We start from the raw sequence: 26,746 nt of genomic DNA, 5'->3' as shown, positions 1-26,746 counted from the left end.
CGGAAGGTGGTGGGTTCCAGTAGATTTTCCCTTTTCCATAGATTGGGTTTTAGTCTCCTTAGCTTCTCCACGTCCTTTTGAATCTTACTTTTTTCCATCGCCCAAATTTTGTAATTTCTCTTCGTCTTATAGTTCTCTGGGTCACCTTGCCTCACCCGTTTTATATCTGCTTTTATCGTTTTATTTCGGTTTTGTATTTTTCTCATAAAAATTTGGGTTTGATCCTCGCCCAAGGATTTTAGATCTAGTGTTGGTTCGAAACATGAGAAGGATGGGGTCGGGCTATGAGTTGAACTTGGCGTTGACAGGGCGTCAGGTTTTGAACTGGTTGTAGAAAATTCTTTGATTTCATCTGACTTCCTGTTTTCCCCGGGAGGTGTTGGGGTATCAAATTGTTCGATTTTATTTGAGTCTTGGCCCTCATCTATCTGAAGTCTATCTGAGATGATTGATTCCCCCTCGCTTTCGTAGATGGAGTTCGTTCGATTTGGGCTTTCGTTGTAGTCCAATTCTACGTACCCCTCCTCTTCCCCTTGTTCGGTTTCCGGTGGTGCTTGTTTTTCCAGGGGCGTTTCGGGAATCACTAGGGTTGCCATGTTTTCCGCTTCTGGCTCAGACTCCGGGGGGATCTTCCCTTCAAGGGCGGACTCGGCCTCTTTGACACCCTCCCCCAGCCCGGGTTGGGTATCCTGTTTGGGTGAGTCAGTTTTTCCTTTCTTTGAGGTCGTCTCCTGGTCATCTGAACACTCGCGTCTCTGGCGGATGAGGCCTTTCCCTTCCTCTTTACGAGTTTCCCGGTCTTGGGGGATAAACTGTTCAATTGTTTTTGTAAAATCAATTTTTGCCTCACCAGAGGGTGAGTCATGTTGATCTTCTACTGTTTCCATCTCAATGTCTTTTTGTTCATTTGATCTGGTAGGTGAAGTGTTGTTTTTGGTTTTTGTTTCTTTCGATTCTTTGTGATTTTGTTTTAGAGTTTTTTCTTTAAAGTTGGCTATTGAAAGAGCCTCTTGTTCGTCGAGTAATTGTTGGGGTACAATGCCTATACGTTCGAAGTTCGTTAAATTCCATAGGTGGCAAAAATTGTTATACTCTCGATAGTCAAGGTTTACTTTATGTGAGACTTTTCTAATCTTTTTGAGGGCTGTCACTTCGCAATATAGAGATTTCCCCTCTGATAGCATCACTGCGATGTAGTCGTCCGAGTTACTAGAGAAAGCTTCCTGGTGTTCTTGTTCCCTTACGTTTTTGAGTCTCGCTTTTTCTGTTTTAGTAAATTTGATCATTTCAAAGCTTGTTTCAAAAGTCACTTTTTTCTTGGTTTGTTCCTTTTTGTTTGTGTTTCTAGTTTTTAATGTGGTGTTTTGATCAGATTTTCCTTCTGCAATTAATGTGGTGTTTTGATCAGATTTTCCTTCTGCTTTTAATGTGGTGTTGTGATCAGATTTTCCTTCTGCTATTACAACGGTGGCAGCGTCCTTACAGTTTTTAATTGTGACTTGCTGCACCATTTTTCCTTTCGCATCTTTGCCAAATTTAATTTCTCTATTTGTCTTGGGCACGACGGTTTCTTCGTGCCCGGGCTGAGTTCGAGATGACCTAGAGACCTCCTCCACCCCTTTGGTCAGATCCATCCCCGAGCCGTCACAAAATATGAAATCTCTTGGATCGCTATACATTAGTTTGATTGTGTGATCGTCCAGACATAAAAATTTTGGGGGAACCTTCCCATTGGTCACCATAAATCTTGCTACGATGTTTGGGCCAAAAAATTCATGTACTCCCGATGACAAACGTTTTCTGTATATTGTTCTCACCAATCCAAATTTCTGACAGTAGTTTAAAAGGTCGGTAGCTTGATAGTTTCCAGGCACTTGCAAAAAGGTCAGGGTCCACGATGCACCACCCGTGTTTTTTGGTTGAAATCTTAAAAATTCCCATCCTCCTTGCTTGCCTTTGTACCTCAACCCCTTCTTTAGCAATTTTTCGAAGCTCTTTTGATCTCTTGTATATATTGTTATTCGTTTTGAATTGGATACGTGGATCGATAGTATATCATCGCTTCCAATGAATCGAACAATTTCCTCATAGACCAGAGCCTCGTATGTGGTTTCTGAAGGGCATACGTGTCTACTTGGAAACACGCCCTCCAGCACCCACGTTTTGTCCTTGGCTCTATTGGTCTTGATGTGGTCGAAAGTGAGGTCCTTTGTTACTTTGGCATATGAATTCAAAATTTTTGTCATACCGATTTTTGTTAATAATCACTTGTGGTGCAAGTTTTGTTGTTTTTCGCCGTACTGCCTCTCTGAGGTGCCAGTGCTTCTGTGGATCAAAGATCCTTGACTCGGCTACCCTGGCAGTCTCTTAGACTAGAATTGACTCTAGTCGCTGCTTTTGGGCAGTCTCACTGCTTAATGACTAAGATTTCCAAATCTTAGCCATTAGGCCGAGAAGCGATAAAGAGGATGGAAAGGGTTCTCAACCAGGTTGGAAAGGAATGATAAAGACTTGTGGTTTCCTTTGCAGGGGGAGGGGGAGGGGTAGTCAGATTTGAAATGGGATGGGTAATCACGTCCCCAAGGAGGATGGGTGGGAACTAGGGTTAGGGTTAGGGTTCGGAATTTTATGTGTGCTTGGTAGATTGGTAGATTGAATAAGTAAGGGGTAGAAAAGAATAGAAAAAATTTCAAAGCTTGGACATAAACCCTAACCCTAACCCTAACCCTAACCCTAACCCTAACCCTAACCCTAACCCTAACCCTAACCCTAGAGCAAATCCAATTTTTGTCTATTATGACTGTATTTTTTAAACGGGAGCGAGCTGCTGGCTAGAAGGGTTCCCTATTTTCCCTGCTCAGTTCACTTTTTTATGTTCACAAAAAATTTTCAACCAGCCCAAAGACAAGAGCCTAGAGAACATTCGCCTACCCTGCCTGACCTAAGAATTGGAAAAAGAATTTTTTTTTTCTCCCCCAAAAATATTTTCTTATTTTCTTTCCTACTCTTAGGGAAGGTTTACTTCATTCCAAAGGCTCCACACCCCTTTCTTGGGCTCAGGGTTAGTGTTAGCCCAAGTTCTGACATCCACAACAACCCCTCAAAACATAAAATTTTGCCGTGTTTTCCCATGTTGCCGCGCACCCGATTTCCTCAACCAAAAATAATGTCACCGAAAAACTGCTTATGGTGCCGAAAAGCAGAGGCCTTGGAGCAACTTTAACAAAAAGAATCAAGTCCGTAGCTATTTTTTTCGCAGAGTTATTTGCTTTTCAAGACGAAATTTCTTCGAAAAATCAATGAAATTTCCTCTTTTTTCTTTAATAACTTTTTTTCTACTCGACCGATTGCTTTCAAATTTTCACCCAACCTAGCCTAACTATTTCCCCGTCCAGAGCAGTTTTTCATTTTGTTATACCTTTTCGGGAAGGCTCTTATTTTGCACTTTGCCCGTCACCAACAAACACGATTTATAAAAAGGGATATAAATGCATTTTTGAAAATTGCTTACTTTCGCGTCCGAAATCGGAAAAAATTCCATTCTAATAGAAAAAAAACTGAAAATCGAGAATCAGTCTACGAAAAAGTTAGAAGTGTCTGAACTACTGAAATTTTTTACGTTCAAACTTGAAATTCATTGCAATCATGTCTGAAGCACAAAAGAAGAAAGCTGCACCAAAAAAGCCAGCTGAGCATCCAAAATACATCGACATGGTGTCTGCTGCAATCGTCGCTTTGAAAGAAAGAAGTGGATCTTCAAGACAAGCCATCCTCAAGTACATCCAAGCCAACTACAAAGTCGGAGACAATGCTTCTGTCCACCTCAAGATGGCTCTGAAGAGAGGTGTTATCAGCGGTGTCTTGTCTCAACCCAAAGGAACCGGTGCATCAGGATCTTTCAAAGTTGTAAAGAAGACCGAGCCAAAGAAGAAGGCTGCTCCCAAGAAGAAGCCCGCCGCTAAGAAACCAGCTGCTAAAAAGACCACCAAGAAAACCACCCCAAAGAAGAAGCCTGCTGCCAAGAAAGCCAAATCTACACCCAAGAAGAAGACCGCTGCCAAAAAGAAGCCAGCTTCTGCTGCTAAAAAACCAGCAGCCAAGAAAGCCACCAAGAAACCTGCAGCCAAGAAGCCAGCAGCAAAGAAACCAGCCAAGAAAACCCCAAAGAAGAGGACAACCAAGAAATAAATTGCACCCTACTTGCTTTGGAACTTCAAAACGGCTATTTTTATAGCCACAAATCTTTTAAAAAACAATTTATACTTGACTATATTCCCTTCAACCCTAACCCTAGATAGAAAAATTTCCCAAAAAAAATTCTCGAACTTTTAAAATTTTTTTTACAAGGCCATAGCTATTGTTGCCTACTTTGGGATTTCTAATTTTGCTATAATTTTTGAATCCTACTCAGAGGCCTATTCATTTGCTTTTTCTGGGATTTTTTTTGAGTCTCAGGGAGGGGAGTTATGTCATATTTGGGGGATTCATGATATACACAGTAAGATTTGTTTTTTAGGAGATGTGTGGCTATAAAAATAGCCGTTTTTTGGTCCACAATCAGGAAAGATCTAAGCACGTTCTCCACGGATTCTTCGGGCCAATTGGATGTCTTTTGGCATGATGGTGACACGTTTAGCATGGATGGCACACAAGTTGGTGTCTTCGAAGAGTCCGACGAGGTAAGGCTTCAGATGCTTCTTGGAGAGCAGAGACGGCGGAGCTTTGGAAACGCAAGTCAGTCTTGAAGTCTTGAGCGATTTCACGGACCAAACGTTGGAAAGGTAACTTTCGGATGAGCAATTCAGTGGATTTTTGGTATCTTCTGATCTCACGGAGAGCGACGGTTCCTGGTCTGTATCTGTGTGGTTTCTTGACTCCACCGGTGGCTGGTGCACTCTTTCTTGCAGCTTTGGTAGCCAATTGTTTTCGTGGGGCTTTGCCTCCAGTTGATTTACGAGCAGTTTGCTTAGTTCTAGCCATTTTTCTAGTAGAAGTGCTTGATTTGCTTGAATTCTCTAGCAAAAATCAAATTTGAATGAATTTTTTTAAAGGCTTCCCGGTTTTCAGAATGTTTACATCGAAATCGCGTAATCTGATTGGTCGATGAAAGTGAAATCTGATTGGTTTAAAAAACAGCGTTTATATCCCTTTTTGAAAATCAACAAAATCCGTGTGTTTGTTGGCGACGGGAAAAAGCTTATATCTCAGCCAATTTTAAATCTTTTTTCATGATTTTTTCTTTAAAAGACGTCTCATCTGCCCTGAAATCTTTCTGCCAAAGATCTTTTTGATAGCTTTTGTAGTTTCTGAGATATTCGCGAAAAAACCGCCAAACTTCAAACTTTTTTGCAACTTTGTTTTTTTGATTTGAGTAATCTCGATTCTGATTGGTCGAAATAGGTGTTTCCACATACATCCGTACTTCGAAATTTTCTGATTTGGTAGAAAATAGAATTTTGGAAGTGCAAATTCAAACAGTTTCTGTATTCAGCTTACTGAACGTACATCGCAATAATGACTGGTAGAGGAAAAGGAGGAAAAGGATTGGGCAAAGGAGGTGCCAAACGTCACAGAAAGATCTTACGTGACAACATCCAAGGTATCACCAAACCAGCCATCCGTCGTCTTGCTCGTCGAGGTGGTGTCAAACGTATCTCTGGTTTGATCTACGAAGAGACCCGTGGTGTCTTGAAAGTTTTCTTGGAAAATGTCATCCGTGATGCTGTCACTTACACCGAGCACGCCAAAAGGAAGACTGTCACCGCCATGGACGTCGTCTACGCCTTGAAACGACAAGGACGTACTCTCTACGGATTCGGAGGTTAAGAAGTTTGACTTGGACTCAACAAAACGGCTATTTTTATAGCCACACATCTCACAAAAAACAAATCTTACTTTGTATATCTCAAGACCCTTTCCCTATCTACCCCTCCAAACAAAAAAATTATAACCCTTCCAAAAATCTAAGAATTGAAATTTCCCTAGCCATAACATAACAATTTTTTTCTCAGAAAAATTATCTGACGTTATTCAAAAACTTTTCGAAAATTATTTGACGTTAAACAGAATTTTCTTCATAACTTTTCAATAGTCAGAGAAATTTCTCATGAATTTGTAGTCCACAATATTTGACGTTAGATTTTTTTCATGAAAATTTTCAAACTCAAACTCACAAACTCAGGCAGGGATGTAAAAATATAGACAAGTATAGGTTGTTTTTTAAGAGATTTGTGGTCTTAAAAAAGACCGTTTTGGGGTTCCAACAAGGTAATCTATTTGCTGCTGGTGTATTTGGTGACGGCTTTGGTTCCTTCTGAGACGGCGTGCTTGGCCAACTCTCCTGGAAGCAAGAGACGAACAGCAGTTTGGATCTCACGAGATGAGATGGTGGATTTCTTGTTTTGAAGAGCCAAGCGTGAAGCTTCGGATGCGATTCTCTCGAAGATATCGTTGACGAAAGAGTTCATGATGCTCATGGCTTTGGATGAAGCTCCAACATCGGGGTGGACTTGTTTCAAGACGTTGTAGATGTAGATGGTGTAAGATTCACGTCTCTTTCTCTTGCGTTTCTTCTCGCCAGTTCCTCCGATCTTGCCTCCTTTCTTTCCAGCTCTCTTCTCTCCTTTCTTGGCCACTTTTGGGGCTTGTTTTCCTCCTTTTGCTGGTGCGTCAGACATGATGAATTTTGCGTAGAACTACTGCTTTGCAAAAATGCTAATCAGTGTTTTGAGACAAATCAAAATAAAAAACATTTCAATAAAAAAAAGGGATTCTACGGAATCCAAAAATGCGATTACGCGCTGTGATTGGTCGAGCCGGTTTCACTATTGTTAAATGGCGCAATCTGATTGGTTTAGAAAACAGCGTTTATATCCCTTTTTCTGAACGTAAAAAAATAAGCTTTTTCTGTGGGAAGTAATTCAACTACAATTTTTGCTTCGAAAGTGTCTCTTCGTACGTGAATACTTTATCGAAAATCATCATGTCTGGACGTGGAAAAGGAGGAAAAGCCAAGACAAAGTCAAAGACCAGATCATTCAGAGCTGGATTACAATTTCCAGTTGGCAGAGTCCACCGATTCTTGAGAAAAGGACACTATGCTTCTCGAATTGGATCCGGAGCTCCAGTTTACTTGGCTGCTGTTTTGGAATACTTGTCTGCTGAAATCTTGGAGTTGGCTGGTAACGCTGCCCGTGACAACAAGAAACAAAGAATCATCCCAAGACATCTCCAATTGGCCGTCCGAAACGACGAAGAATTGAACAAGCTCTTGAGTGGAGTCACCATTGCTAATGGTGGTGTCTTGCCAAACATCAACGCTCTCTTGCTTCCCAAGAAGAACAAAGAATCAGCCAAGAAGAACTAAGTCTCTCCTCTGATGTTGGAACCCCAAAAACGGTCTTTTTTAAGACCACAAATCTCTTAAAAAACAAACCGTACTTGTCTATTTTTTGAACCTCTGGTTTCAAACACAACCCTAACCCTAACCCTAGCTTCAAAATACAACCCTAGAGAAAGTTATACTCTCTACTGTCATTCCATCCCCTGCAAGTGATCAGACCCCCATAGAAACACTACCCAATGTCTACGTCCATACCACGATGAAAACACCCGTTCTCGTCCGATCACGGAAGTTAAGCATCGTCGGGCCGGGATAGTACTTGGATGGGGGACCGCCTGGGAACTCCCGGTGTCGTAGGCTTTTCATGATTTCTTTTCTTTCTGGGGTCTAAAGCTTTCATGGGAGGGGTCTAATCATCACTTCTGAGTTCGAGGCGAGGTGGAGAAAATAATTTTTGATGGGTGGTGCAAGGGGTCGAACAGACAAGACCTGAGTTCGAGCCCCATCAGTGAAGAAATTTTTTTGATTCAATTTTTTTTAAGAGAAGGGGGCGAGCGCGGACGCAGGCCCCCACTACCAGAAATTGTACGGTCGAGTTACTACACTTGTAGCAATCGCAGAGGTCAGCCCAAGCGAAGTGCAATGCGAGGGCCTCACTCTGGAAGAAACCCCTCCTTGATCAGGCTTTACTTCCCCGTCAGGTAAGTATGAGTTTGAATGCGATTCGTTTCAGCCTAGGTGTCCCCTGGTATAACTTTCCTTGTGGTCTAAAGAAATCAGAAATGCAAATTGCATCCAAGGAAGGAAGAGATGATAGCTAGCTAGCGCGGAGGGAAGGAATGAAGGATAGGGGGCTCATCCGGCCGGGTCAAATAACAAAATGCGCACGCATCGCTCGCGCATGAAGACATAACCACCAGGACTATGGAGGGAAGGAAACTTTAAGTAGTGAATTCAATTTTTATAAAAATGGGCCGCGCTCGACTGTAGTGCAACGCCGAGGCAACCCGTGGTCAGGGTGAGGTAAACCTCGCTCCCTTGACCCGAAGCCAAAAATCAGATTAATATATGAGCCAACACTATGGAAGGCGTATCAGATATTAAACTGATAAGAACAGATACTACACTTGATCTTAGCCATTAGGCCGAGAAGCGATACCGAGGATGGAAAGGGTTCTCAGCCAGGTTGGAAAGGAATGATAAAGACTTGTGGTTTCCTTTGCAGGGGGAGGGGGAGGGGTAGTCAGATTTGAAATGGGATGGGTAATCACGTCCCCCAAGCAAGGAAGGATGGGTGGGAACTAGGGTTAGGGTTAGGGTTCGGAATTTTATGTGTGCTTGGTAGATTGGTAGATTGAATAAGTAAGGGGTAGAAAAGAATAGAAAAAATTTCAAAGCTTGGACATAAACCCTAACCCTAACCCTAACCCTAACCCTAACCCTAACCCTAACCCTAACCCTAACCCTAACCCTAAGCAAAACCAATTTTTGTCTATTTTGACTTTATTTTTCAAACGGGAGCGAGTTGCTGGCTAGAAGGGTTCCCTATTTTCCCTGCTCAGTTCACTTTTTCATGTTCATAAAAAATTTTCAACCAGCCCAAAGACAAGAGCCTAGAGAACATTCGCCTACCCTGCCTGACCTAAGAATTGGAAAAAGAATTTTTTTTTTCTCCCCCAAAAATATTTTCTTATTTTCTTTCCTACTCTTAGGGAAGGTTTACTTCATTCCAAAGGCTCTACACCCCTTTCTTGGGCTCAGGGTTAGTGTTAGCCCAAGTTCTGACATCCACAACAACCCCTCAAAACATAAAATTTTGCCGTGTTTTCCCATGTTGCCGCGCACCCGATTTCCTCAACCAAAAATAATGTCACCGAAAAACTGCTTATGGTGCCGAAAAGCAGAGGCCTTGGAGCAACTTTAACAAAAAGAATCAAGTCCGTAGCTATTTTTTTCGCAGAGTTATTTGCTTTTCAAGACGAAATTTCTTCGAAAAATCAATGAAATTTCCTCTTTTTTCTTTAATAACTTTTTTTCTACTCGACCGATTGCTTTCAAATTTTCACCCAACCTAGCCTAACTATTTCCCCGTCCAGAACAGTTTTTTATTTTGTTATACCTTTTCGGGGAAAGCCCTTATTTTACACTTTGCCCGTCACCAACAAACACGATTTATAAAAAGGGATATAAATGCATTTTTGAAAATTGCTTACTTTCGCGTCCGAAATCGGAAAAAATTCCATTCTAATAGAAAAAAACTGAAAATCGAGAATCAGTCTACGAAAAAGTTAGAAGTGTCTGAACTACTGAAATTTTTTACGTTCAAACTTGAAATTCATTGCAATCATGTCTGAAGCACAAAAGAAGAAAGCTGCACCAAAAAAGCCAGCTGAGCATCCAAAATACATCGACATGGTGTCTGCTGCAATCGTCGCTTTGAAAGAAAGAAGTGGATCTTCAAGACAAGCCATCCTCAAGTACATCCAAGCCAACTACAAAGTCGGAGACAATGCTTCTGTCCACCTCAAGATGGCTCTGAAGAGAGGTGTTATCAGCGGTGTCTTGTCTCAACCCAAAGGAACCGGTGCATCAGGATCTTTCAAAGTTGTAAAGAAGACCGAGCCAAAGAAGAAGGCTGCTCCCAAGAAGAAGCCCGCCGCTAAGAAACCAGCTGCTAAAAAGACCACCAAGAAAACCACCCCAAAGAAGAAGCCTGCTGCCAAGAAAGCCAAATCTACACCCAAGAAGAAGACCGCTGCCAAAAAGAAGCCAGCTTCTGCTGCTAAAAAACCAGCAGCCAAGAAAGCCACCAAGAAACCTGCAGCCAAGAAGCCAGCAGCAAAGAAACCAGCCAAGAAAACCCCAAAGAAGAGGACAACCAAGAAATAAATTGCACCCTACTTGCTTTGGAACTTCAAAACGGCTATTTTTATAGCCACAAATCTTTTAAAAAAACAATTTATACTTGACTATATTCCCTTCAACCCTAACCCTAGATAGAAAAATTTCCCAAAAAAAATTCTCGAACTTTTTAAATTTTTTTTTACAAGGCCAAGGCCATATTGTTGCCTACTTTGGGATTTCTAATTTTGCTATAATTTTTGAATTTTTCCATCCTACTCAGAGGCCTATTCATTTGAACTTTTTCTGGGATTTTTTTTGAGTCTCAGGGAGGGGAGTTATGTCATATTTGGGGGATTCATGATATACACAGTAAGATTTGTTTTTTAGGAGATGTGTGGCTATAAAAATAGCCGTTTTTTGGTCCACAATCAGGAAAGATCTAAGCACGTTCTCCACGGATTCTTCGGGCCAATTGGATGTCTTTTGGCATGATGGTGACACGTTTAGCATGGATGGCACACAAGTTGGTGTCTTCGAAGAGTCCGACGAGGTAAGCTTCAGATGCTTCTTGGAGAGCAGAGACGGCGGAGCTTTGGAAACGCAAGTCAGTCTTGAAGTCTTGAGCGATTTCACGGACCAAACGTTGGAAAGGTAACTTTCGGATGAGCAATTCAGTGGATTTTTGGTATCTTCTGATCTCACGGAGAGCGACGGTTCCTGGTCTGTATCTGTGTGGTTTCTTGACTCCACCGGTGGCTGGTGCACTCTTTCTTGCAGCTTTGGTAGCCAATTGTTTTCGTGGGGCTTTGCCTCCAGTTGATTTACGAGCAGTTTGCTTTAGTTCTAGCCATTTTTCTAGTAGAAGTGCTTGATTTGCTTGAATTCTCTAGCAAAAATCAAATTTGAATGAATTTTTTTAAAGGCTTCCCGGTTTTCAGAATGTTTACATCGAAATCGCGTAATCTGATTGGTCGATGAAAGTGAAATCTGATTGGTTTAAAAAACAGCGTTTATATCCCTTTTTGAAAATCAACAAAATCCGTGTTTGTTGGCGACGGGAAAAAGCTTATATCTCAGCCAATTTTAAATCTTTTTTCATGATTTTTTCTTTAAAAGACGTCTCATCTGCCCTGAAATCTTTCNTTCGGCCTTTCACTGTAGATCTAGATGTTGTTAAATTTCTCTTTCCACCAAATTCTATCATTGTTGGTGATCTGAATGCTAAACACCTTTCTTGGGGATGCCTTAAAGAAAACACAAGGGGCTCAGATTTCAGAGAACTTTTCGATAAAAGTAATATGGAAACATACTATATGCCTCCTAATTACAAAAACAAAAAAGGGGAATATAAGGAAGTAATCCAACAGATTATAACATCCCAAGATAGATTTTTTCAAATCGAAAACATATCATCACTCTCTAATATGGGTTCTGACCATCTCCCAGTTACTTTTTCTGTTTTTGATCCTCTTGCTTCTTGTAAAAAGACTAAATACATTAGACTCTATCATAAACTTAATCTTGATTCTGTCTCTAATTCTCTCAGTAATTTTTCTAATGAAAAGGTCTTTGGTGTTCAAGAAGTTGAAAACAAAACTTCTCTACTTATTTCTTTATTAAAGGTCATTGAATCTAAAGTTCCAAGAAAACTAATTACATCTAATAACCAAGGTCTGTCATTAAAGTCAAGAAAACTAATTAAAGAAAGACGAAAAATCATTAATCTTCTCAGGAAAAATAAACACTCCATCTTTCTGAGATCGAAAAAGAATCAATTAAATAGAGAAATTAAACAAGAAAACAGGAATACTGAAGACAAAAGATTTAACGATATAAAAACTAAAATTAACAATAAAACAACATCTAAAAAAGCTTGGAAACTGATAAAAACCATTCTGGATGGAGATAGCAAAAACAGTAAATTTAATTCCCCCAGAACTTTCAAAAAAGATGATGGATCATTAGTAAAGGACAAACAGGACATAGCCAATGCTTTTTGTGACAGGCAGAAGACAATCTTTCAACCTAACGAATCTAAAGACAATAGACATAAATATTTAGTAGATTATTGGTTTAACAACACTCAATTCCATCTCAGAGAATATAACTCCATTTATTATCGTTTTTCTTCTAATTTGACTAAATATGTTGTTGATGCTCCAATCATACTGTCTGAGGTTATGGATGTTTTGAAGGGCCTTAAACCCAACAAAGCTCCAGGTGATGATGGGATCAAAAACAAACTTCTCCATACCATCTCTGAACAAATAGCTCCTTGTCTCACCTCTCTTTTTAACGACTGGCTTAACAACTCTGTCTTTCCTTCCCAGCTCAAAACTGCAAAAATAAAAATGATCCCAAAGAAAGTGAATACCGCCAAAATATCTGAACATAGACCAATTAGTCTCCTACCTACAATTGGCAAAATTTTTGAGAAGATCATAGCAGATAGAATATACAATTGGGCTGAAACCAATAATATATTAAATAATGAACAATCAGGTTTTAGGAAAAACAGGTCCACCATTGACAATCTATTTCAATTAATTAATGACTTTCAAGAAGCAAAAATCACTGGGGAACGCATGCATGCTGTTTTTGTTGATTTTGAGAAAGCATTTGATAAAGTTAATCATAGTCTCCTTCTTTACAAATTAAACACTCTTGGTCTACCAAAATATCTACTTCATATTCTTCATAGTTATCTATCTAATCGTAAAGCTTTTATCCAACATCATGATTTTGAATCTTCTACTTTTGTTTTGAAAGCAGGTGTCCCTCAAGGCTCCTGTCTTTCACCTATACTTTTCTCTATTTTTGTTTCTGATGTTCCTAAACCTACCAACAATAAGACTAAACTGTCTCAGTTTGCAGATGATCTTGGGGCATGGGAAAGGTACAAAAGAGTTTACGACTCACACCTAGATGAATATATAGAAATTTTATTTGACTGGTTTGACAAGTGGGGTTTAGTAGTAAATTTAGATAAAACCAAGCACATTAACTTCGGAACAAGCAAAATCACAATATGGGTTAGAAACACTAGATTAAAAAAAGGAAATTAAATAAAATTTTTAGGTCTTTCCATTGATAAAAAATTAAACTTAATAACTCATACCACTAATAAAGTTAATAGCTCGTATCATCTACTAAACTTTCTTACCACACTGAAAAACCAATATAATATGAATAAAAACAAACTTCTTATGTTCTATAAAAGTCTCTTAAGATCAAGACTTGAATACTCCCACATTTGCCTTCTTTCTCTCTCAAACTTTCAACTTAACAGATTAGAATTAATTCAAAACAAAGCTTTACGTATAATTTTAAACAAACCAAGATGGACAAGAATCACAGACATGTATGCTGAAGCCAAGATCTGCTCAATAATAGACAGACTTAAAAATCTTTCTAAGAGATGGTTTAACAAAGCAGTAGCTACACCTCATCACCCAATCAATCACACAGAATACTTAACGAGAAATAATCCTGATAAACCAACGTTATATGAGCTACTATTGTCTTTTTGAACTTCTTTTAATACACTTATAGTATTTTATGTTCTTTTCTTTTCACAAACCCTTACATCTTTAAATCGACACATTTTTTCTGTTTCACCTCACACATTCTTAATTTCTACAAACTCCTTATTTAAATATTTAAATATTTAAACACATATACACTGTAAATAATATATCACCTTTAACTTCATGCAAAAAAAAAAATGCCCAAACACACTTTATAGTTTTTTATTATCTAATACATCAATACAAAAAATACTTTACTTTCCACAATCATTATTTTAACTTATAAAAATCACTTATTTTTCTTGCTTTTGTCCGCTCACATCTTACTTATAATATAAATATAATGTCGTATCGGGTTTTCCTCTGAGACTATTTATTATTGAAATTTGAAAGATATTATTCAGTCTTGTAAATACACCATAAGAAGAAGGTCTTGAATTCCTTCCACACAACAATTGGAGCTTCCACCGAAATCGAATTTGGATTATTTTTGTACTTTTGTGAGAGACATTTGGTGTTGATAATTTTTTTTTAGAAATCTTTTTGATGTTTGATATTTATACGTTTTGTGAAGTCAAGGCTCATTAGTTGTTTTATTGATCGCGATTCATATCGGTTCATATTTTTGTTTGGAGAAATTCATATTTTTTGTGATTTTTGATTTGAGATTCAATTTTGATATTTTGCATGTCATTTGAAATTTTGGGTATGGCGTCTGGTTCGAGAATTCCTAACATACCGAAATTTTGTGGAGATAATGAGGTTAGTTTTACGTTGTGGATTCAGCGTTTCGAGGCAATGTTGCGTGCAACGGGCGTTAAGAATGATAAATACAAAGACTTTCTACTGTGCTGTACCGATTCCGTCGCATTTTCACTCGTGTCCGAACAGATCTTAGCCGATAACACCGTCACGTATGCAACGTTAAAAGATGCGTTAAAAGAAAAATTTGCAGGGACAGATTACAAGAGAACCTTAGAAACCAAACTTCGGGGATTAGTTTGGAAGAAAAACTTAAATGTAAACACGTTCGTCCACGATTTACGAACTGTTATACGAGATTTATACGGGTTGTCAGATGCAGACACCATCAACGTGCTTGCTACCAACCACGTGGTCAATACTCTGGAGGATTCCTATCGAAAAGAAGCCAAAATTTTCCAGCTTACGAATTCCACAGGACTGGAAGCATTGATAGAATTTTTGAACACTCGATTTTATGGAAGTCAGTACTATTCAGACATCGCACCAGACAGGACATCTGCTACCAAACTACAAGGTGAAGACCGCGTAGATAAGCTAGAGAAAATGGTAATGACTCTTTGCACTAAAATCGACAATATGGGGCAACAAACCAAAAAACTCAAACAAACCTACATGTTCCTTTTGTCACAAGAAAGGACATGATGCTTCACGTTGCTTCAAGAAAAAGAAGTGTTTTAATTGTCAGAAAACTGGGCATATTTCGAAATTCTGCCCAGAAAACAAATCTGAGACAGGGGCGATTAGAGATGATGTCAAGCCTGCTCCGCGTACTATTATCAAGATAAACACTTGTGGAAAGACAGTTGACTTTTTGTACGATACGGGTTCACAGGTCACCATCATGAAAACGACAAGACTTCGAGAACTTACCAAATAAACCACCACTCCAAAAAGTCGAACGCTCAGGTACCGCAGTCGACGGCACACCGTTCAAATTTGATGGTATTGCTTATTTGAATCTATCGTTCCCATCAAGTGACAGTAATAGACATAGACAATACACATTAGAGTATGAACCCATTCTCATTTCATCTAACGTTGAATCGAATATTTATGGTGCTCAGACGGAGGAGAAATTTAGAAAATGTGAAAGAGACATTGAAAACTCTACACTTAGTTACACGACGAAAGAGAATGAGAAAGTTACAGTACAATGTTATCGGGAGAAAATTTCGTCAGTCACAGCTTACGTCAAAGTCGCTAAAGTCGCTTATCTACCACCCAACCATACCATGATGATCAAAGGTCGAATCAATTCACCGAAAACAATCACTGGGACAAGCTTTTTATGTGAAAATGAGGAGTTACCAAATTGCTTGAACGTAAACGAACTAACTTTCGAAAACGTTTGAAAGAAAACCTCACCATACCGATAACCAACCATTCTGAAGTCCAACAGAAACTTGAAAAAGGGACAAATTGTTGCAGAAATTCGAGAATAGAAAGTTGTCCCGAAGAGAGTAAAATCGAAGTAAATGCTACGGATGCGTCGAATAAACTTCCTTTGGATACCGAATTAACTGAACGAAACGAGATTCAAAAAGAAACAATTTTAGAAACTTATTACGGTGCTATTGAGAATTCACCTTTGTCGAGATCGAAACTACCTTTGAAACATTCGATAANACCTAATGTCTACGTCCATACCACGATGAAAAACACCCGTTCTCGTCCGATCACGGAAGTTAAGCATCGTCGGGCCGGGATAGTTACTGGATGGGGGACCGCCTGGGAACTCCGGTGTCGTAGACTTTTCATGATTTCTTTTCTCTTGGTGTCGAATACTTTCATGAAAGGGGTCTAATCATCACTTCTGAGTTCGAGGCGAGGAGGGATAAATAATTTTTTGATGGGTGGGGCAAGAAGGCAGGGCAAGGGGTCGAACAGACAAGACCTAGTTCGAGCCCCATCAGTGGAGAATTTTTTTTTTTTTGATTCAATTTTTTTTAAAAGAAGGGGGCGAGCGCGGACGCAGGCCCCACTACCAGAAAATTGTACGGTCGAGGTACTACACTTGTAGCAATCGCAGAGGTCAGCCCAAGCGACGTGCAATGCGAGGGCCTCACTCTGGAAGAAACCCCTCCTTGATCAGGCTTTACTTCCCCGTCAGGTAAGTATGAGTTTGAATGCGATTCGTTTCAGCCTAGGTGTCCCTTGGTATAACTTTCCTTGTGGTCTAAAGAAATCGAAATGCAAATCGCATCCAAGGAAGGGTGAAGTGAAGGATAGGGGCTCATCCGGCCGGGTCAAATAACAAAATGCGCACGCATCGCTCGCGCGCATGAAGACATATACCACCAGGACGTTGAGGAAGTTTTAAGTAGTAGTGAATTCAATTTTTAAAAAAATGGGCCGCGCTCGACTGTAGTGCAACGCCGAGGCAACCCGTGGTCAGGGTGAGGTAAACCTCGCTCCCTTGACCCGAAGCCAAAAATCAGATTAATATATGAGCCAACACTATGGAAGGCGTATCAGATATTAAACTGATAAGAACAGATACTTTTTTTTTTTTTTTTTTTTTTTTTTTTTTTTTTTTTTTTTTTTTTTTTTTATTATAAGTCATATATTTACATAACAAGTAAAAATATAAATTGATGTTTAAGTTGTTATTGATTTCTAAAGCTGAGTTACCATTCTAGACCTGACTTTCCTAAGAAAAAACCCTAATATTCAAAACTACCACCAGAGACTCGAAGAGACGCAGTGCTACAACAGAACCAGCGATCATGGAAGAGCTACCGCCCAACCCAAAGAAAAATACACCCTACAAGTAGACTACCTTGTAGAAGTGTTTACCCCCCTCAAAAACCAAAGAAAACGAAGACCTCAGTGCCCCAGTCAGGTCCTGTCTGGTACTCGTGTAGCTATAGAAATATTTAGACAATTATTTGTAATAAAGACCTTGATTAAAACGCCAAATTGCCCAATTTTTATCACTTGGGTATGGTTTACCTATCAGTGATTTAGTGTCTCTGAATTCTTCCCATCGTGATTTAACAACTGTAATGAAATATTCTAGCTGTACACTTTCTGTGACATTGATTGACATTGCCTTTGGATTTATATCAACGTAATGCATATAGCTATCAGTAAAGAAGCCATAGTTAGTGTCATTATAGTTATAGTTTTTTTGAGTTATTAGAAACATCAAAGCTGCCCATTCATGCTCATCAAGGAAGAAAGCCCACGCAATGTGACCATAATAAGATTTACCTTCTACAGCGTCCTTTAACCTTGTGACGGTGGTAGGAGGTGTTTGAAGAAAGTAATCCATCCTTGCTTTTGTGAATTTGTTAAAGTTGTTGTCGATTGAGTTCTTCTTGGAGTTTGAAATTGTTTGGTATAGGTTCCCTGCTACTGCGGGGCGTGGTGATTTTGATTCTCCAGATGTTGTTTTTTGTGTTGATGTTTTGGTTCCGAACGGGGTTCGAACTGCGACCTCTGGATTAGAAGTCTGGTGTGCTGCCGATTGCGCCACTGATACTTGGGTTGAGTTGGTTTCTGTTTTGGATTTCTTTGGACTTTTATCTTGGTCGTGTCCCTCTACTGGGGTTTTACGGGTTATTTGAGTTGGGTTAACCTCAAAATCCATTGGAGCCTCTTCCAGGTGTCGGTTTCCATGGTTTATGTAGGTTCTCATTGGTTTCTTTAGACTGTCTTCCTGGCGATTGGTTGTACCAACATTTAAGTCCGAGTCTAATGAATCAACGTCCATGTGTGAGCTGGCTTCCTTGACAGCTCCCGAATACGACGGCTTCCCTCCTCCTGAAACATCCGATGTTTCTGGAGCTGGTTGTCGCGATGCCTGCTCATGGTGCGTTGGATTCGTTGGTTGCTTGGGATATTCGGTTTTTGTTTTTGTTTTTTCTTCTCCACTGCTCTGGGGCTGAGAGGGAGGAGGGGGATTGGTTTTTGTAGGTCTTGTCGGTACAACACGTTTGATCATTTCGGCTTTGTCGAACGCTGTTGTGATGTAGATTTTTTCGTTGAGGGCAGAACTTTTTGCTGAGATGTGATTCGGAAGCTCTTTGAAGAAACGCTTGAAATGAATTTGCCAATTGCCATTTCTGTAGCGGATGTTTCTGTAGATTTTTGTTGTTGCTATTGTCTTGGTTACTTCTCCCCAAGCTGAAAAGATGTCGAATACGTCATTCTTTGTTAGCTCGATCGGAATTCCTTGTGCCGTCACCACAAGTGGAATTGATTCGACGGGATCGAAGAAACCTTTTGTTAGTAGATGTTGTTTTGTTGCCAAACTTTTAAGATGAACGTAAGTGCGTTTGAGTGATCTTGTAACAGCATTTATGTCCGATCCATAACCACAATCGATTATCTTGTCGATGGCACTTTCGACGCTGATTTCTGACGAAACGTATACGGAGAGCGCATGCAACTTCATTGTGGTGCAAGTTTGGTGAAATTTTGTTTTTGGAGAATCTTCTTCTTGGACGATCGAGTCTCGGCTCTCCAATCGGGCTTTTAAATTGGAATAACCAATAGCCGGGTTACGGACAGTCTCGCTTTCCCAACAGATAAGAACAGATACTACACTTGATCTTAGCCATTAGGCCGAGAAGCGATACCGAGGATGGCTTTGCTTTTCAGCCAGGCTGCGAAGGAATGATAAAGACTTGTGGTTTCCTTTGCAGGGGGAGGGGGAGGGGTAGTCAGGTTTGAAATGGGATGGGTAATCACGTCCCCCAAGTAAGGGAGGATGGGAACTAGGGTTAGGGTTAGGGTTCGGGTTCGGAATTTTATGTGGATGCCCGGCCCATACGCCTGCATCCACTCAGGATCGATCGATCCATGGCAAACAATCTATTAAGTAAGTGAGAATAGAAAAAATTTCAAAGCTTGGACATAAACCCTAACCCTAACCCTAACCCTAACCCTAACCCTAACCCTAACCCTAACCCTAACCAATTTTTGTCTATTTTGACTTTATTTTTCAAACGGGAGCGAGTTGCTGGCTAGAAGGGTTCCCTATTTTCCCTGCTCAGTTCACTTTTTCATGTTCATAAAAAATTTTCAACCAGCCCAAAAACAAGAGCCTAGAGAACATTCGCCTACCCTGCCTGACCTAAGAATTGGAGAAAAATTTTTTTTTCCTCTCCCAAAAATATTTTCTTATTTTCTTTCCTACTCTTAGGGAAGGTTTACTTCATTCCAAAGGCTCCACACCCCTTTCTTGGGCTCAGGGTTAGTGTTAGCCCAAGTTCTGACATCCACAACAACCCCTCAAAACATAAAATTTTGCCGTGTTTTCCCATGTTGCCGCGCACCCGATTTCCTCAACCAAAAATAATGTCACCGAAAAACTGCTTATGGTGCCGAAAAGCAGAGGCCTTGGAGCAACTTTAACAAAAAGAATCAAGTCCGTAGCTATTTTTTTCGCAGAGTTATTTGCTTTTCAAGACGAAATTTCTTCGAAAAATCAATGAAATTTCCTCTTTTTTCTTTAATAACTTTTTTCCTACTCGACCGATTGCTTTCAAATTTTCACCCAACCTAGCCTAACTATTTCCCCGTCCAGAACAGTTTTTTATTTTGTTATACCTTTTCGGGAAAGCCCTTATTTTACACTTTGCCCGTCACCAACAAACACGATTTATAAAAAGGGATATAAATGCATTTTTGAAAATTGCTTACTTTCGCGTCCGAAATCGGAAAAAATTCCATTCTAATAGAAAAAAACTGAAAATCGAGAATCAGTCTACGAAAAAGTTAGAAGTGTCTGAACTACTGAAATTTTTTACGTTCAAACTTGAAATTCATTGCAATCATGTCTGAAGCACAAAAGAAGAAAGCTGCACCAAAAAAGCCAGCTGAGCATCCAAAATACATCGACATGGTGTCTGCTGCAATCGTCGCTTTGAAAGAAAGAAGTGGATCTTCAAGACAAGCCATCCTCAAGTACATCCAAGCCAACTACAAAGTCGGAGACAATGCTTCTGTCCACCTCAAGATGGCTCTGAAGAGAGGTGTTATCAGCGGTGTCTTGTCTCAACCCAAAGGAACCGGTGCATCAGGATCTTTCAAAGTTGTAAAGAAGACCGAGCCAAAGAAGAAGGCTGCTCCCAAGAAGAAGCCCGCCGCTAAGAAACCAGCTGCTAAAAAGACCACCAAGAAAACCACCCCAAAGAAGAAGCCTGCTGCCAAGAAAGCCAAATCTACACCCAAGAAGAAGACCGCTGCCAAAAAGAAGCCAGCTTCTGCTGCTAAAAAACCAGCAGCCAAGAAAGCCACCAAGAAACCTGCAGCCAAGAAGCCAGCAGCAAAGAAACCAGCCAAGAAAACCCCAAAGAAGAGGACAACCAAGAAATAAATTGCACCCTACTTGCTTTGGAACTTCAAAACGGCTATTTTTATAGCCACAAATCTTTTAAAAAACAATTTATACTTGACTATATTCCCTTCAACCCTAACCCTAGATAGAAAAGTTTCCCAAAAAAAATTCTCGAACTTTTTAATTTTTTTTTACAAGGCCATGTTGTTGCCTACTTTGGGATTTCTAATTTTGCTATAATTTTTCCATCCTACTCAGAGGCCTATTCATTTGAATTTTCTGGGATTTTTTTTGAGTCTCAGGGAGGGGAGTTATGTCATATTTGGGGGATTCATGATATACACAGTAAGATTTGTTTTTTAGGAGATGTGTGGCTATAAAAATAGCCGTTTTTTGGTCCACAATCAGGAAAGATCTAAGCACGTTCTCCACGGATTCTTCGGGCCAATTGGATGTCTTTTGGCATGATGGTGACACGTTTAGCATGGATGGCACACAAGTTGGTGTCTTCGAAGAGTCCGACGAGGTAAGCTTCAGATGCTTCTTGGAGAGCAGAGACGGCGGAGCTTTGGAAACGCAAGTCAGTCTTGAAGTCTTGAGCGATTTCACGGACCAAACGTTGGAAAGGTAACTTTCGGATGAGCAATTCAGTGGATTTTTGGTATCTTCTGATCTCACGGAGAGCGACGGTTCCTGGTCTGTATCTGTGTGGTTTCTTGACTCCACCGGTGGCTGGTGCACTCTTTCTTGCAGCTTTGGTAGCCAATTGTTTTCGTGGGGCTTTGCCTCCAGTTGATTTACGAGCAGTTTGCTTTGTTCTAGCCATTTTTCTAGTAGAAGTGCTTGATTTGCTTGAATTCTCTAGCAAAAATCAAATTTGAATGAATTTTTTTAAGGCTTCCCGGTTTTCAGAATGTTTACATCGAAATCGCGTAATCTGATTGGTCGATGAAAGTGAAATCTGATTGGTTTAAAAAACAGCGTTTATATCCCTTTTTGAAAATCAACAAAATCCGTGTTTGTTGGCGACGGGAAAAAGCTTATATCTCAGCCAATTTTAAATCTTTTTTCATGATTTTTTCTTTAAAAGACGTCTCATCTGCCCTGAAATCTTTCTGCCAAAGATCTTTTTGATAGCTTTTGTAGTTTCTGAGATATTCGCGAAAAACCGCCAAACTTCAAACTTTTTTGCAACTTTGTTTTTTTGATTTGAGTAATCTCGATTCTGATTGGTCGAAATAGGTGTTTCCACATACATCCGTACTTCGAAATTTTCTGATTTGGTAGAAAATAGAATTTTGGAAGTGCAAATTCAAACAGTTTCTGTATTCAGCTTACTGAACGTACATCGCAATAATGACTGGTAGAGGAAAAGGAGGAAAAGGATTGGGCAAAGGAGGTGCCAAACGTCACAGAAAGATCTTACGTGACAACATCCAAGGTATCACCAAACCAGCCATCCGTCGTCTTGCTCGTCGAGGTGGTGTCAAACGTATCTCTGGTTTGATCTACGAAGAGACCCGTGGTGTCTTGAAAGTTTTCTTGGAAAATGTCATCCGTGATGCTGTCACTTACACCGAGCACGCCAAAAGGAAGACTGTCACCGCCATGGACGTCGTCTACGCCTTGAAACGACAAGGACGTACTCTCTACGGATTCGGAGGTTAAGAAGTTTGACTTGGACTCAACAAAACGGCTATTTTTATAGCCACACATCTCATAAAAAACAAATCTTACTTTGTATATCTCAAGCTTTGAATTTTAATTCATAGCATACCCTGACCCTTTCCCTATCTACCCCTCCAAACAAAAAAATTATAACCCTTCCAAAAATCTTAGAATTGAAATTTTCCTAGCCATATTACAAGGGATTCTTTTCTTTTCAAAGACTTGCATTTTTCGAAAATTATTTGACGTTAAACAGAATTTTCTTCATGACTTTTCAATAGTCAGAGAAATTTCTCATGGATTTGTAGTCTACAATATTTGACGTTAGATTTTTTCAAGCCAAAATTCAATATATTTTCCTCAGAAAGAAATTATTTGACGTTAAACTTTTTTCATGAAAGTTTTCAAACTCAGGCAGGCAGGATGGGAGACAAAATTATAGACAAGTATAGGTTGTTTTTTAAAAGATTTGTGGTCTTAAAAAAGACCGTTTTGGGGTTCCAACAAGGGGAGAAATCTATTTGCTGCTGGTGTATTTGGTGACGGCTTTGGTTCCTTCTGAGACGGCGTGCTTGGCCAACTCTCCTGGAAGCAAGAGACGAACAGCAGTTTGGATCTCACGAGATGAGATGGTGGATTTCTTGTTTTGAAGAGCCAATCGTGAAGCTTCGGATGCGATTCTCTCGAAGATATCGTTGACGAAAGAGTTCATGATACTCATGGCTTTGGATGAAGCTCCAACATCGGGGTGGACTTGTTTCAAGACGTTGTAGATGTAGATGGTGTAAGATTCACGTCTCTTTCTCTTGCGTTTCTTGTCGCCAGTTCCTCCAATTTTGCCTCCTTTCTTTCCAGCTCTCTTCTCTCCTTTCTTGGCCACTTTTGGGGCTTGTTTTCCTCCTTTTGGTGCGTCAGACATGATGAATTTTGCGTAGAACTACTGCTTTGCAAAAATGCTAATCAGTGTTTTGAGACAAATCAAAATAAAAAACATTTCAATAAAAAAAAGGGATTCTACGGAATCCAAAAATGCGATTACGCGCTGTGATTGGTCGAGCCGGTTTCACTATTGTTTAATGGCGCAATCTGATTGGTTTAGAAAAGAGCGTTTATATCCCTTTTTCTGAACGTAAAAAAATAAGCTTTTTCTGTGGGAAGTAATTCAACTACAATTTTTGCTTCGAAAGTGTCTCTTCGTACGTGAATACTTTATCGAAAATCATCATGTCTGGACGTGGAAAAGGAGGAAAAGCCAAGACAAAGTCAAAGACCAGATCATTCAGAGCTGGATTACAATTTCCAGTTGGCAGAGTCCACCGATTCTTGAGAAAAGGACACTATGCTTCTCGAATTGGATCCGGAGCTCCAGTTTACTTGGCTGCTGTTTTGGAATACTTGTCTGCTGAAATCTTGGAGTTGGCTGGTAACGCTGCCCGTGACAACAAGAAACAAAGAATCATCCCAAGACATCTCCAATTGGCCGTCCGAAACGACGAAGAATTGAACAAGCTCTTGAGTGGAGTCACCATTGCCAATGGTGGTGTCTTGCCAAACATCAACGCTCTCTTGCTTCCCAAGAAGAACAAAGAATCAGCCAAGAAGAACTAAGTCTCTCTTCTGATGTTGGAACCCCAAAAACGGTCTTTTTTAAGACCACAAATCTCTTAAAAAACATTCCATACTTGTCTATATTTTTTTGAACCTCTGGTTTCAAACACAACCCTAACCCTAGCTTCAAAATATAACCCTAGAGAACGTTATACTCTCTACTACTGTCATCCTATCCCCTGCAAGTGATCAGACCCCCAGAGATACCCTACCTAATGTCTACGTCCATACCACGATGAAAACACCCGTTCTCGTCCGATCACGGAAGTTAAGCATCGTCGGGCCGGGATAGTACTTGGATGGGGGACCGCCTGGGAACTCCCGGTGTCGTAGACTTTTCATGATTTCTTTTCTATCTGGGGTCGAATACTTTCATGAAAGGGGTCTAATCATCACTTCTGAGTTCGAGGCGAGGAGGGATAAATAATTTTTTGATGGGTGGGGCAAGAAGGCAGGGCAAGGGGTCGAACAGACAAGACCTGAGTTCGAGCCCCATCAGTGGAGAATTTTTTTTTTTTTGATTCAATTTTTTTTAAAAGAAGGGGGCGAGCGCGGACGCAGGCCCCCACTACCAGAAATTGTACGGTCGAGTTACTACACTTGTAGCAATCGCAGAGGTCAGCCCAAGCGAAGTGCAATGCGAGGGCCTCACTCTGGAAGAAACCCCTCCTTGATCAGGCTTTACTTCCCCGTCAGGTAAGTATGAGTTTGAATGCGATTCGTTTCAGCCTAGGTGTCCCTTGGTATAACTTTCCTTGTGGTCTAAAGAAATCAGAAATGCAAATCGCATCCAAGGAAGGGATGAAGGATAGGGGGCTCATCCGGCCGGGTCAAATAACAAAATGCGCACGCATCGCTCGCGCATGAAGACATAACCACCAGGACTGTGGAGGAAGTTTTAAGTAGTAGTGAATTCAATTTTTATAAAAAATGGGCCGCGCTCGACTGTAGTGCAACGCCGAGGCAACCCGTGGTCAGGGTGAGGTAAACCTCGCTCCCTTGACCCGAAGCCAAAAATCAGATTAATATATGAGCCAACACTATGGAAGGCGTATCAGATATTAAACTGATAAGAACAGATACTTTTTTTTTTTTTTTTTTTTTTTTTTTTTTTTTTTTGAAAAAATGTTATTTTTAGTACAAGTAATATAATACAAACTAGTAAAAATATAACTCGATATTTGTTTGAAGTTGTTTTGATTTCTAAAGCTGAGTTACCAGTCTAGACCTGACTTTCCTAAGAAAAAACCCAGATACACAAAGAACTACCACCAGAAACTCGAAGAGACGCAATGCTACAACTACAGAACCAGCGACCATGGAAGAGCTAAACACCCAACCCAAAGAAAAATACACATCTCAAGAAGACTACCTTGTAGATGTGTTTACCCCCCTCAAAAAGACCAAAGAAAACGAAGTCTCAGTGCCCCAAAGTCAGGTCCTGTCCGGTACTCGTGCTATAGAAATATTTAGACAATTCATCCGAAAAAAAGACCACGATTAAATCGCCAAATTGCCCAATTTTTATCACATGGGTAGGGTTTGTCCCACAGTGACTTTGTGTCTCTGAATTCTTCCCAACGTGATTCAACAACTTTAATAAAATGTTCTATTTGTTCATTGCATGTGTAACTTCTAAAGTCTGGTGGAGCAAGATTATCACAGTAATGCATGTATCCATCAGCGAAGAAGTTATAGTTTAACTCGTTAAAGCTAGGTTCTTGTCTCATTATATTTAATCGAAACATCATCGCTGCCCATTCATGTTCATCAAGAAAGAAGGACCAAGCAATATGGCCATAAAAGTATTTTTCCAAAGCTTCACTAACCTTTGTGACGGTGGTAGATGGAGATTGAAGGAAGTACTTTTCTCTTGTTGAAATGAATTTGTCAAAGTTATTCTCAGGTGAATTCTTTTTGCAGTTTAAGATTATTTGGAATTTGTTCCCTGCCACTGAGGGGCGTGGTGGTTTTGATTCTCCAGATGTTGTTTTTTGTTGTGTTGATGTTTTGGTTCCGAACGGGGTTCGAACTGCGACCTCTGGATTGGAAGTCTGGTGTGCTGCCGATTGCGCCACTGATGCTTGGGTTGAATTGGTTTTTGTTTTGGACTTGTTTGGACTTTTATTTTGGTCGTGTCCCACTACTGGGGTCTTACGGATGATTTGTGGTGGATTAACCTCAAAATCCATTGGAGCCTCTTCCAGGTGTCGGTTTCCATGGTTAATGTAGGTTTTCATTGGTTTCTTTAGACTGTCCTCCTGGCGATTGGTTTCCAACGAGGCCATTAGGCGCGATTCGGTACCAACATTTAAGTCCGAGTCTAATGAATCAACGTCCATGTGTGAGCTGGTTACCTTGACAGCTCCCGAATACAACGGACGAACATGCGGAAGCGGAACCGAAGTTTCTGGAGCATTTCCTGAGACAATGTTCTTAGCCAATAGGCCGAGAGGTTCATCTGTAGGACGTCGAGATGCCTGCTTATGGTACGTCGGATTCGTTGGTTGTTTGGGATATACGGTTGTTGTTTTTGTTTTTTCTGCTCCACTGCTCTGGGGCTGAGAGGGAGGAGGGGGATTGGTGTTTGTAGGTCTTGTCGGTACAACACGTTTGATCATTTCGGCTTTGTCGAACGCTGTTGTGATGTAGATGTTTTCGTTGAGGGCAGAACTTTTGGCTGAGATGTGATTCGGAAGCTCTTTG

The 26,746-nt window shown here is 40.3% G+C and overlaps 12 protein-coding genes, 7 non-coding genes and 3 pseudogenes across 19 annotated transcripts; 10 read left to right on the top strand and 12 right to left on the bottom strand.

Moving 5' to 3' along the window:
- Positions 1 to 3,561: 3,561 nt before the first annotated feature.
- LOC136821852 (histone H1-delta-like) lies at positions 3,562 to 4,239 on the top strand. Its single transcript, XM_067078095.1, has one exon. It carries the CDS (start codon positions 3,646 to 3,648, stop codon positions 4,186 to 4,188), a length of 543 nt encoding a protein of 180 aa, XP_066934196.1. The 5' UTR covers positions 3,562 to 3,645; the 3' UTR covers positions 4,189 to 4,239.
- Positions 4,240 to 4,522: 283 nt separating this feature from the next.
- LOC136821889 (histone H3-like) lies at positions 4,523 to 5,120 on the bottom strand. The gene is given in 2 exon segments (XM_067078133.1): positions 4,523 to 4,682; positions 4,684 to 5,120. Coding segments are annotated over 2 exon segments (411 nt in total). The 5' UTR covers positions 4,981 to 5,120; the 3' UTR covers positions 4,523 to 4,568.
- Positions 5,121 to 5,514: 394 nt separating this feature from the next.
- LOC136821873 (histone H4) lies at positions 5,515 to 5,826 on the top strand. Its single transcript, XM_067078115.1, has one exon. It carries the CDS (start codon positions 5,515 to 5,517, stop codon positions 5,824 to 5,826), a length of 312 nt encoding a protein of 103 aa, XP_066934216.1.
- Positions 5,827 to 6,262: 436 nt separating this feature from the next.
- LOC136821827 (histone H2B, gonadal-like) lies at positions 6,263 to 6,746 on the bottom strand. Its single transcript, XM_067078047.1, has one exon. The coding sequence runs from the start codon at positions 6,675 to 6,677 to the stop codon at positions 6,273 to 6,275; it is 405 nt and encodes a 134-aa protein (XP_066934148.1). The 5' UTR covers positions 6,678 to 6,746; the 3' UTR covers positions 6,263 to 6,272.
- A 188-nt stretch (positions 6,747 to 6,934) lies between these two features.
- Positions 6,935 to 7,418, top strand: LOC136821828 (late histone H2A.2.2-like). The gene has a single exon (XM_067078048.1). The coding sequence runs from the start codon at positions 6,983 to 6,985 to the stop codon at positions 7,364 to 7,366; it is 384 nt and encodes a 127-aa protein (XP_066934149.1). The 5' UTR covers positions 6,935 to 6,982; the 3' UTR covers positions 7,367 to 7,418.
- Positions 7,419 to 7,583: 165 nt separating this feature from the next.
- Positions 7,584 to 7,702, top strand: LOC136821916 (5S ribosomal RNA). The gene has a single exon (XR_010848822.1). It is a non-coding gene; the product is annotated as a 5S ribosomal RNA (ribosomal RNA).
- Positions 7,703 to 7,887: 185 nt separating this feature from the next.
- LOC136821898 (U1 spliceosomal RNA) lies at positions 7,888 to 8,051 on the bottom strand. The gene has a single exon (XR_010848814.1). It is a non-coding gene; the product is annotated as a U1 spliceosomal RNA (small nuclear RNA).
- Positions 8,052 to 8,306: 255 nt separating this feature from the next.
- LOC136821902 (U2 spliceosomal RNA) lies at positions 8,307 to 8,499 on the bottom strand. The gene has a single exon (XR_010848818.1). It is a non-coding gene; the product is annotated as a U2 spliceosomal RNA (small nuclear RNA).
- A 1,104-nt stretch (positions 8,500 to 9,603) lies between these two features.
- On the top strand, positions 9,604 to 10,282 carry LOC136821826 (histone H1-delta-like). The gene has a single exon (XM_067078046.1). The coding sequence runs from the start codon at positions 9,689 to 9,691 to the stop codon at positions 10,229 to 10,231; it is 543 nt and encodes a 180-aa protein (XP_066934147.1). The 5' UTR covers positions 9,604 to 9,688; the 3' UTR covers positions 10,232 to 10,282.
- A 297-nt stretch (positions 10,283 to 10,579) lies between these two features.
- LOC136821872 (histone H3-like) lies at positions 10,580 to 11,684 on the bottom strand. The gene is made up of 2 exons (XM_067078114.1): positions 11,637 to 11,684; positions 10,580 to 11,072 (listed from the first exon to the last, which is right to left on the bottom strand). The coding sequence occupies exons 1-2, from the start codon at positions 11,682 to 11,684 to the stop codon at positions 10,626 to 10,628; spliced, it is 495 nt and encodes a 164-aa protein (XP_066934215.1). The 3' UTR covers positions 10,580 to 10,625.
- A 4,427-nt stretch (positions 11,685 to 16,111) lies between these two features.
- On the top strand, positions 16,112 to 16,230 carry LOC136821917 (5S ribosomal RNA). The gene has a single exon (XR_010848823.1). It is a non-coding gene; the product is annotated as a 5S ribosomal RNA (ribosomal RNA).
- A 202-nt stretch (positions 16,231 to 16,432) lies between these two features.
- On the bottom strand, positions 16,433 to 16,596 carry LOC136821901 (U1 spliceosomal RNA). The gene has a single exon (XR_010848817.1). It is a non-coding gene; the product is annotated as a U1 spliceosomal RNA (small nuclear RNA).
- A 224-nt stretch (positions 16,597 to 16,820) lies between these two features.
- LOC136821906 (U2 spliceosomal RNA) lies at positions 16,821 to 16,994 on the bottom strand (annotated as a pseudogene).
- A 1,935-nt stretch (positions 16,995 to 18,929) lies between these two features.
- LOC136821912 (U2 spliceosomal RNA) lies at positions 18,930 to 19,059 on the bottom strand (annotated as a pseudogene).
- Positions 19,060 to 20,175: 1,116 nt separating this feature from the next.
- Positions 20,176 to 20,854, top strand: LOC136821885 (histone H1-delta-like). The gene has a single exon (XM_067078128.1). The coding sequence runs from the start codon at positions 20,261 to 20,263 to the stop codon at positions 20,801 to 20,803; it is 543 nt and encodes a 180-aa protein (XP_066934229.1). The 5' UTR covers positions 20,176 to 20,260; the 3' UTR covers positions 20,804 to 20,854.
- A 279-nt stretch (positions 20,855 to 21,133) lies between these two features.
- On the bottom strand, positions 21,134 to 21,649 carry LOC136821886 (histone H3). The gene has a single exon (XM_067078129.1). The coding sequence runs from the start codon at positions 21,588 to 21,590 to the stop codon at positions 21,180 to 21,182; it is 411 nt and encodes a 136-aa protein (XP_066934230.1). The 5' UTR covers positions 21,591 to 21,649; the 3' UTR covers positions 21,134 to 21,179.
- A 471-nt stretch (positions 21,650 to 22,120) lies between these two features.
- Positions 22,121 to 22,432, top strand: LOC136821871 (histone H4). Its single transcript, XM_067078113.1, has one exon. The coding sequence runs from the start codon at positions 22,121 to 22,123 to the stop codon at positions 22,430 to 22,432; it is 312 nt and encodes a 103-aa protein (XP_066934214.1).
- Positions 22,433 to 22,900: 468 nt separating this feature from the next.
- LOC136821887 (histone H2B, gonadal-like) lies at positions 22,901 to 23,419 on the bottom strand. The gene has a single exon (XM_067078131.1). The coding sequence runs from the start codon at positions 23,349 to 23,351 to the stop codon at positions 22,950 to 22,952; it is 402 nt and encodes a 133-aa protein (XP_066934232.1). The 5' UTR covers positions 23,352 to 23,419; the 3' UTR covers positions 22,901 to 22,949.
- Positions 23,420 to 23,608: 189 nt separating this feature from the next.
- On the top strand, positions 23,609 to 24,092 carry LOC136821888 (late histone H2A.2.2-like). The gene has a single exon (XM_067078132.1). The coding sequence runs from the start codon at positions 23,657 to 23,659 to the stop codon at positions 24,038 to 24,040; it is 384 nt and encodes a 127-aa protein (XP_066934233.1). The 5' UTR covers positions 23,609 to 23,656; the 3' UTR covers positions 24,041 to 24,092.
- Positions 24,093 to 24,257: 165 nt separating this feature from the next.
- On the top strand, positions 24,258 to 24,376 carry LOC136821915 (5S ribosomal RNA). The gene has a single exon (XR_010848821.1). It is a non-coding gene; the product is annotated as a 5S ribosomal RNA (ribosomal RNA).
- Positions 24,377 to 24,580: 204 nt separating this feature from the next.
- Positions 24,581 to 24,744, bottom strand: LOC136821897 (U1 spliceosomal RNA). The gene has a single exon (XR_010848813.1). It is a non-coding gene; the product is annotated as a U1 spliceosomal RNA (small nuclear RNA).
- A 221-nt stretch (positions 24,745 to 24,965) lies between these two features.
- LOC136821903 (U2 spliceosomal RNA) lies at positions 24,966 to 25,172 on the bottom strand (annotated as a pseudogene).
- Between the last annotated feature and the right edge of the window lie 1,574 nt (positions 25,173 to 26,746).

Source organism: Clytia hemisphaerica, unplaced genomic scaffold (genome assembly GCF_902728285.1).
Source record: "Clytia hemisphaerica strain Z4C2 unplaced genomic scaffold, Clytia hemisphaerica genome assembly, whole genome shotgun sequence".
NCBI classification, from domain to species: Eukaryota; Metazoa; Cnidaria; class Hydrozoa; order Leptothecata; family Clytiidae; genus Clytia; species Clytia hemisphaerica.
This window is presented reverse-complemented; position numbering and strand designations above follow the sequence as displayed.

Excerpts from the sequence above, each read along its gene's own strand:
- LOC136821852 (XM_067078095.1), top strand. The coding sequence starts at position 3,646 with ATGTCTGAAGCACAAAAGAAGAAAGCTGCACCAAAAAAGCCAGCTGAG.
- LOC136821873 (XM_067078115.1), top strand. The coding sequence starts at position 5,515 with ATGACTGGTAGAGGAAAAGGAGGAAAAGGATTGGGCAAAGGAGGTGCC.
- LOC136821827 (XM_067078047.1), bottom strand. The coding sequence starts at position 6,677 with ATGTCTGACGCACCAGCAAAAGGAGGAAAACAAGCCCCAAAAGTGGCC.
- LOC136821828 (XM_067078048.1), top strand. The coding sequence starts at position 6,983 with ATGTCTGGACGTGGAAAAGGAGGAAAAGCCAAGACAAAGTCAAAGACC.
- LOC136821826 (XM_067078046.1), top strand. The coding sequence starts at position 9,689 with ATGTCTGAAGCACAAAAGAAGAAAGCTGCACCAAAAAAGCCAGCTGAG.
- LOC136821872 (XM_067078114.1), bottom strand. The coding sequence starts at position 11,684 with ATGTATTTAGTCTTTTTACAAGAAGCAAGAGGATCAAAAACAGAAAAA. Across the intron at positions 11,073-11,636 it reads GAGGATCAAAAACAGAAAAA|AGAATTCAAGCAAATCAAGC; the intron begins GTAACTGGGAGA and ends GATTTTTGCTAG.
- LOC136821885 (XM_067078128.1), top strand. The coding sequence starts at position 20,261 with ATGTCTGAAGCACAAAAGAAGAAAGCTGCACCAAAAAAGCCAGCTGAG.
- LOC136821886 (XM_067078129.1), bottom strand. The coding sequence starts at position 21,590 with ATGGCTAGAACAAAGCAAACTGCTCGTAAATCAACTGGAGGCAAAGCC.
- LOC136821871 (XM_067078113.1), top strand. The coding sequence starts at position 22,121 with ATGACTGGTAGAGGAAAAGGAGGAAAAGGATTGGGCAAAGGAGGTGCC.
- LOC136821887 (XM_067078131.1), bottom strand. The coding sequence starts at position 23,351 with ATGTCTGACGCACCAAAAGGAGGAAAACAAGCCCCAAAAGTGGCCAAG.
- LOC136821888 (XM_067078132.1), top strand. The coding sequence starts at position 23,657 with ATGTCTGGACGTGGAAAAGGAGGAAAAGCCAAGACAAAGTCAAAGACC.